Raw genomic sequence first — 9,047 nt, 5'->3', positions numbered from 1 at the left:
CTGCTGGGTGGGTGACAAACAGACTGGAGAACACTTATACCACAGGAGTCCACCACTGGAATGAACGTCCTGAGCCCCACATCAGGTTCCCAACCTGGGGGTCTGGCAACGGGAGGAGGAATCTCTAGAGAATCAGACTTTGAAGCCTAGTGGGATTTGATGGCAGGACTTTGACAGGACTGGGGGAAACAGAGACTCTGCTATTGGAGGGCAAACACAAAGTAGTGTGCGCACCAGGACCCAGGGGAAGGAGCAGTGACCACAGGGGAAACTGAACCAGACCTGCCTGCTAGTGTTGGAGGGTCTCCTCCAGAGGTGGGCGGTGGCTGTGGCTCACTGTGGGGACAAGGACACTGGCAGCAGAAGCTATGGGAAGTACTCCTTGGCGGGAGCCCTCCCATAGTCTGCCATTAGCCCCACCAAAGAACCTAGGTAGGCTCCAGTGTTGGGTTGCCTCAGGCCAAACAATCAACAGGGAGGGAACCCAGTCCCACCCATCAGCAGTCAAGCAGATTAAACTTTTACTGAGCTCTGCCCACTAGAGCAACACTCAGCTCTATGCACCACCAGTCCCTCCCATCAGGAAACTTGCACAAGCCTCTTAGATAGCCTCATCCACCAGAGGGCAGACAGCAGAAGCAAGAAGAACTATAATCCTGCAGCCTGTGGAACAAAAACCACATTCACAGAAAGACAGACAAGATGAAAAGGCAGAGGGCTATGTACCAGATGAAAGAACAAGATAAAAGCCCAGAAAAACAACTAAATGAAGTGGAGAAAGGCAACCTTCCAGAAAAAGAATTCAGAATAATAATAGTGAATGTGACCCAGGACCTCGGAAAAAGAATGGAGGTAAAGATCAAGAAAATGCAAGAAATGCTTGACAAAGACCTAGAAGAATTAAAGAACAAACATAGAAGAACAATACAATAACTGAAATGAAAACTACACTAGCAGGATTCAATAGCAGGATAACTGAGGCAGAAGAACGGCTAAGTGAACTGGAAGATAAAATAGTAGAAATAACTACTGCAGAGCAGAATAAAGAAAAAAGAATGAAAAGAATTGAGGACAGTCTCAGATACCTCTGGGACAACATTAAGTGCACCAACATACGAATTATAGGGGTCCTAGGAGAAGAAGAGAAAAAAGAAAGGGAGTGAAATAATATTTGAATGAGATTATAGTTGAAAACTTCCCTAATATGGGAAAGGAAATACTTAATCAACTCCAGGAGCACAGAGAGTCCCATACAGGATAAATCCAAGGAGAAAGATGCCAAGACACATATTAATCAAACTATTAAAAATTAAATACAGGCCCCGCGCGTCTAGGTCGTGGAGCCGTCGGCTGTGGCCCTCTTCGCAGATGGGCTCAGTGGCCTAGCGCCCAGGTCCCCGCCGTCCGTGATTGAGCGCCGAGGCCCGCGAGGGGTTGCCGCCGAGGTTTCCACCAGCCCACAAGCAAGAGCATGGCAGCCATCCCCTCCAGCGGCTCGCTCGTGGCCACCCACGACTACTACCGGCGCCGCCTGGGCTCCACTTCCAGTAACGGCTCCTGCGGAAGTGCCGAGTACCCTGGGGAAGGCATCCCCCGCCACCCCGGTCTCCCCAGAGCTGACCCGGGACACCGGTGGGCTAGCTTCTTTTTCGGGAAGTCCACTCTCCCATTCATGGCCACAGTGTTGGAGTCCCCAGAGCACTCAGAACCAGCCCAGGCCTCCACCGGCATGATCACCTGTGACCTGGCTCGGGAAGCCGTGGGGAAGCAGCAGCCTGGCGGCCAGCCTGGCCAAACCAACTACAGGCCCCCGTCCTGAGCGGCCACCACCAGCTGCCGGGCTTCCTCCCAAGGCGCTAGGCTCATCAGAGCCCCCCTCTCCTTCCCCTCCCTGAGAGTGAGCAGGCTGCAGCCAATAGAAGCAGTTGGGTTTTTAATATCAAAACAGCAAAACACCAAAAAGGAAGTTGAGAGAACTCCACTCTTTACTATCCAAGCCACATGAGAGCCTTCCCGGCACCCTCTGACCTGTGCCTTGCACCGAGTGGAAAATAAACTCCAAGCAGCCAGCAAAAAAAAAAAAAAAAAAAAAAAAAAAAAATTAAATACAAAGAAAAAATATTAAAAGCAGCAAGGGAAAAACAACAAATAACATGCAAGGGAATCCCCATAACGTTAACAGCTGATGTTTCAGCAGAAACTCTGCAAGCCAGAAGGGAGAGGCAGGACATATTTAAAGTAATGAAAGGGAAACACCTACATCCAAGATTACTCTACCCAGCAAGGATCTCATTGAGATTTGACAGAGAAATTAAAACCTTTACAGACAAGGAAAAGCTAAGGGAATTCAGGACCACCAAACCAGCTTTACAACAAATGCTAAAGGAACTTCTCTAAGCAGGAAACACAAGAGAAAGAAAATACCTACAATAACAAACCCAAAACAATTAAGAAAATGGTAATAGGAGTATACATATCAATAATTACCTATCTGTAAATGGAATAAATGCTCCAACAAAAAGACACAGACTGGCTGAATGGATATAAAAACAACACCTGTACATATGCTGTCTATAGGAGACCCACTTCAGACCTAGGGACATACAGACTGAAAGTGAGGGGATGGAAAAAGATATTCCATGCAAATGGAAATCAAAAGAAACCTGGAGTAGCAATTCTAATTCCAGACAAAATAGACTTTAAAACAAAAACTATTACAAGAGACAAAGAAGGATACTACATAATGATCAAGGAATAAATCCAAGAAGAAGATATAAGAATTTTAAATACATATGCATGCAACACAGGAGCACAATACATAAGGCAAATACTAACAGCCATAAAAAGGGAAATTGATGGTAACACAATCATAGTAGGGGACTTTTTTTTTTTTTTTTTTTTTGCAGTCAGCGGGCCTCTCACTGCTGTGGCCTCTCCCACTGTGGAGTACAGGCTCTGGATGTGCAGGCTCAGTGGCCATGGCTCACGGACCCAGCCGCTCCGCGGCATGCAGGATCCTCCCAGACCAGGGCACGAACCCACGTCCCCTACATTGGCAGGCAGACTCGCAACCACTGCGCCACCAGGGAAGCCCAGTAGGGGACTTTTAACACTCAACTTTCACCAATGGACAGATCATTCTAAATGAAAACAAATAAGTAAACACAAGCTTTAAATGATACATTAAACAAGATGGACTTAATTGATATTTATAGGACATTCCATCCAAAAACAGAATACACTTTCTTCTCAAGTGCTCATGGAACAATCTCCAGGATAGATCATATCTTGGTACACAAATCAAGCCTTGGTAAATTGAAGAAAATTGAAATTGTATCAAGTATATTTTCTGACCACAATGCAATAAGACTAGATATCAATTACAGGAAAAAATCTGTAAAAAATACAAACACATGGAGGCTAAACAATACACTACTTAATAACCAAGAGATCACTACAGAAATCAAAGAGGAAATCAAAAATACCTAGAAACAAATGACAATGAAAACACAACGACCCAAAACCTATGGGATACAGCAAAAGCAGTTCCAAGAGGGAAGTTTATAGCAATACAATCCTACCTTATGAAACAACAAACATCTCAAATAAATAACCTAACCTTATACATAAAGCAATTAGAGAAAGAAGAACAAAAAAAAAAAACCCCAAAGGTAGCAGAAGGAAAGAAATCATAAAGATCAGATCAGAAATAAATGAAAAAGAAATGAAGGAAATGATAGCAAAGATCAATAAAACTAAAAGCTGATTCTTTGAGAAGATGAACAAAATTGATAAAGCACTAGCAGACTCATCAAGAAAAAAAGGGAGAAGACTCAAATCAATAGAATTAGAAATGAAAAAGGGGAAGTAACAACTGCCACTGCAGAAATACAAAGGATCATGAGAGATTACTACAAGCAATGATATACCAATAAAATGGACAACCTAGAAGAAATGGACAAATTCTTAGAAATGCACAACCTTCTGAGACTGAACCAGGGAGAAATAGAAAATATGAACAGACCAATCACAAGCACTGAAGTTGAAACTGTGATTAAAAACCTTCAAACAGGGCTTCCCTGGTGGGGCAGTGGTTGAGAGTCTGCCTGCCGATGCAGGGGACATGGGTTCATGCCCTGGTCTGGGAGGATCCTGCATGCCACGGAGCAGCTGGGCCCATGAGCCATGGCCGCTGGGTCTGTGCATCTGGAGTCTGTGCTCCACAACGGGAGAGGCCACGACAGTGAAAGGCCCGCGTACTGTAAAAAAAAAAAAAAAAAAAAAAAAAAAAAAAAAATCTTCAGACAAATGGGAAGGGAACCCTCTTGCACCAAATGGCTTCACAGGCGAGTTCTATCAAACATTTAGAGAAGAGCTAACACCTATCCTTCTCAAACTCTTCCAAAATATAGCAGAGGGAGGAACACTCCCAAACTCATTCTAAGAGGCCACTATCACGCTGATACCAAAACCAGACAAAGAAGTCACAAAAAAAGAAAACTACAGACCAATATCACTGATGAACATAGATGCAAAAATCCTCAACAAAATACTAGCAAACAGACTCCAACAACACATTAAAAGGATCGTACACCATGATTAAGTGGGGTTTATCCTAGGAATGCAAGGATTCTTCAATATACACAAATCAATCAATGTGATACACCATATTAACAAATTGAAGGAGAAAAACCATATGATCATCCCAATAGATGCAGAGAAAGCTTTCAACAAAATTCAACACCCATTTATGATAAAAACCCTGCAGAAAGTAGGCATAGAGGGAACTTACCTCAACATAATACAGGCAATATATGACAAACCCACAGCCAACATCGTTCTCAATGGTGAAAAGCTGAACCATTTCCACTAAGATCAGGAACAAGACAAGGTTGCCCACTCTCACCACTATTATTCAACATAGTTTTGGAAATTTTACCCATAGCAATCAGAGAAGAAAAAGAAATAAAAGGAATCCAAATCGGAAAAGAAGAAGTAAAGCTGTCGCTGTTTGCAGATGACATGTTACTCTACATAGAGAATCCTAAAGAGGCTACCAGAAAACTACTTGAGCTAATCAATGAATTAGGTACAGTAGCAGGATACAAAATTAATGCACAGAAATCTCTTGCATTCCTAAACACTAATGATGAAAAATCTGCAAGTGAAATTAAGAAAATACTCCCATTTACCACTGCAACAAAAAGAATAAAATACCTAGGAATAAACCTACCTAAGGAGACAAAAGACCTGTATGCAGAAAATTATAAGACACTGATTAAAGAAATTAAAGATGATACAAATAGATGGAGAGATATACCATGTTCTTGGACTGGAAGAATAAACACTGTGAAAATGACTATACTACCCAAAGCAATCTACAGAGTCAATGCAATCCCTATCAAACTACCAATGGCATTTTTCACAGAACTAGAACAAAACATTTCACAATCTGTATGGAAACGGAAAAACTCCAAACAGCCAAAGCAAACTTGAGAAAGAAAAACGGAGCTGGAGGAATCAGGTTCCCTGACTTCAGACTATAGTACAAAGCTACAGTAATCAAGACAGTATGGTACTGGCACAAAAACAGAAATATAGATCAAGGGAACATGATAGTAAGCCCAGAGATAAACCCACGCACATATGGCCACCTTCTGTTTGATAAAGGAGGCAAGAATATACAATGGAGAAAAGACAGCCTCTTCAATAGTGGTGCTGGGAAAACTGGACAACTACATGTAAAAGAATGATATTAGAACACTCCCTAACACTGTACACAAAAATAAACTCATAATGGATTAAAGACCTAAATGGAAGGCCAGACACCATCAAACTCTTAGAGGAAAACATAGGCAGAACACTCTATGACATAAATCACAGCAAGATCCTTTTGGGCCCACCTCCTAGAGAAATGGAAATAAAAACAAAAATAAACAAGTGGGACCTAATGAAACTTAAAAGCTTTTGCACAGCAAAGGAAACCATAAACAAGACCAAAAGACAACCCTAAGAATGGGAGAAAATATTTGAAAATGAAGCAACTGACAAAGGATTAATCTCCAAAACATACAAGCAACTCATGCAGCTGAATATCAAAAAAACAAACAACCCACTCCAAAAATGGGCAGAAGACCTAAACAGGCATTTCTCCAAAGAAGATAATACAGATTGCCAACAAATACATGAAAGAATGCTCAACATCATTAATCATTAGAGAAGTGCAAATCAAAACTACAATGAGATATCATCTCACACCGGTCAGAATGGCCATCATCAAAAAATCTACAAACAGGGGCTTCCCTGGTGGCGCAGTGGTTGAGAGTCCACCTGCTGATGCGGGGGACACTGGTTCATGCCCTGGTCCAGGAGGATCCCACATGCCGTGGAGCGGCTGGGCCCGTGAGCCATGGTCGCTGAGCCTGCGTGTCCGGAGCCTGTGCTCCACAATGGGAGAGGCCACAACAGTGAGAGGCCTGCATACTGCAAAAAAAACCCAAACAAACAAACAAACAATAAATGCTGGAGAGGGTGTGGGGAAAAGGGAACCCTCTTGCACTGTTGCTGGGAATGTAAATTGATAGAGCCACTATGGAGAACAGTATGGACGTTCCTTAAAAAACTAAAAATAGAACTACCATATGACCCAGCTATCCCACTACTGGGCATATACCCTGAGAAAACCATAATTCAAAAAGAGTCATGTACCACAATGTTCATTGCAGCTGAATTTACAATAGCCAGGACTTGGAATCAACCTAAGTGTTCATTGACAGATGAATGGATAAAGAAGATGTAGCACATATATACAATGGAATACTACTCAGCCATGAAAAGAAATGAAATTGGGTTATTTTTAGTGAGGTAGATGGACCTAGAGTCTGTCATACAGAGTGAAGTAAATCAGAAATAGAAAAACAAATGCCGTATGCTAACACATATATATGGAATCTAAAAAAAAAAAAATGGTAATGAAGAACCTAGGGGCAAGACAGGAATAAAGACACAGACCTACTAGAGAATGGACTTGAGGACACAGGGAGGTGGAAGGGGAAGCTGGGACAAAGTGAGAGTTGTAGTGTATATATGGACAGATATACACTACCAAATGTAAAATAGATAGCTAGTGGGAAGCAGTCGCATAGCACAGGGAGATCAGCTCGGTGCTTTGTGACCAGCTAGAAGGGTGGGATAAGGAGGGTGGGAGGGAGGGAGACACAAGAGGGAAGGGATATGGGGGATATATGTATATGTATAACTGATTCACTTTGTTATAAAGCAGAAACTAACACACCATTGTAAAGCAATTATACTCCAATAAAAATGTTAAAAAGGAAACAATCAAGACAGCAAATGAGTTCTGGTATGTAGAATCCAGTGTTTTTTATTATATATTACCATGAATTGCAGTGGTGGCATTTGTATGTATTGCAATTTACATAGCATCCAGCAGTTTTAATTTTAGAGGTATAGGAGATAAGGGAAAAATAGATTTTCTTGTTAATTCTTCTAGTCTCCACAATACTTATGCACTATATGTATTTTGATTCTGTGTTTTTGCAAACACAAGAAAATTGAGAATGTGTAGGAGGAAAGTTTATAGCACAGGGAGATAGAAAGTAACTGAGAATATAAACCCTGATTAAATTAAAAATCATGAAAAGATATTTCAGCAAACAGATATTGGAATGAAGATGTGAAATCTCTCGTCAATGAGTACACTCTAATAGGTTCAATTACCAGAAATGTCCCAAGTTAGAATAGGTCAGCATTTGACAGGTCTGGAAAACAATCTGACAAATTGTCCAGAGTTGGTCTGCATATGACTATGGCTCTCAACCTGTAGGGAGGATCACCCCAGAAAGAATGTCTAACTCAGTAATACTGGAGTAGCATCTGAAAACTTGCATTTCTAACAAGTTCCCAGGTGGTGATGATACTGCTGGTGCAAGAACCACATTGAGTAGCACTGCTCTATCATGAGCCAGTCATAAGAAGGGACAAAATATAAACAACTGCCCTCAAACAGGGCTACTATGATTTGCTTCTATGAATACCACTTTATGGTAATATATCATATTTGATGCTGTATTAACCTTCCTATTAAATTATATAATGAAAAACTTCTCTCAATAAATTTTTAAATTTTCTGAGAGGGGGCCTCTGGAGATGTTTCTTTGAACTTGGATGATATAATTTACACAGTCTATTCTGTGATTAAGGTAAAAGAAAGTTAATGACATTATTTTCCCTAAATACTATGTAGGATTTTAAAAACCTTAAGCATTGTTTTAATTTTTTCAATAAGTTAATGCTGGATTTTTTCAGAAAGATTTAATTTACTTTATTGAATGAATTGAGAAAAATTTGTTCTCCATTATTATTATTATTTTTTTTGCCAAAAAGCCCTCTAATGTTTCAATGCAAATGTACCCTTTCTGCTGCTTATAATCATCGTTCTCACTATTATGAAAAAGATTGCTCATAACAGGATAAGCAGAATTGGAAGGGAATTAGAGAAGGTATTGTAAATAAATAAAACCATTATACAGATGCTGACATAATTGTTTTTTATATTTTCACAATTGATAAAGACATCTTTCATAGTAGGTACAACAAATGTTAACCACTAACAACATTTTTTCCAATATGTAGAATTCATTATTTAAGAACTCACTACTGATTAATGATCAATAGGCCAATTTCAGCTTAAACCAATCTGTAACATTTAATGATCCTTAACCATATTTCACTGAAATTACAAATGAAATAAAGACCTCTATTATGAAGTTGATTTAGGCCTTGTCTATTCTACACTCTCTAATGAAAAATGATGATACAGTGTTCTTCCAGTGTATCTTAGAACTAGGAATAAAAGTGCTTCCTAAACAAGAATGAGTTATAGGATTTAATTCCAGCTCTGGCAATGATTCATTGGATAACCTTGGGAAAGTTACTTCTACACTCTTGTGGTTTCCTAATTGCAAATGAGGATATTAACCATTTGCCACTGAATTCCTAAGCCTGACTTATGCAATAGTAGTTTC

General features: G+C 40.4%; 1 protein-coding gene across 1 annotated transcript; it reads left to right on the top strand.

The window, feature by feature from the left end:
• Positions 1 to 1,325: 1,325 nt before the first annotated feature.
• On the top strand, positions 1,326 to 2,083 carry LOC308620415 (pancreatic progenitor cell differentiation and proliferation factor-like). Its single transcript, XM_081239950.1, has one exon. The coding sequence runs from the start codon at positions 1,472 to 1,474 to the stop codon at positions 1,817 to 1,819; it is 348 nt and encodes a 115-aa protein (XP_081096076.1). The 5' UTR covers positions 1,326 to 1,471; the 3' UTR covers positions 1,820 to 2,083.
• Positions 2,084 to 9,047: the final 6,964 nt, after the last annotated feature.

The sequence above is a fragment of the Mesoplodon bidens genome (genome assembly GCF_964165515.1).
Source record: "Mesoplodon bidens genome assembly, chromosome: 1".
NCBI classification, from domain to species: domain Eukaryota; kingdom Metazoa; phylum Chordata; class Mammalia; order Artiodactyla; family Ziphiidae; genus Mesoplodon; species Mesoplodon bidens.
Note: the sequence above shows the minus strand (reverse complement) of the source record. Positions and strands in the feature narration are given on the sequence as shown.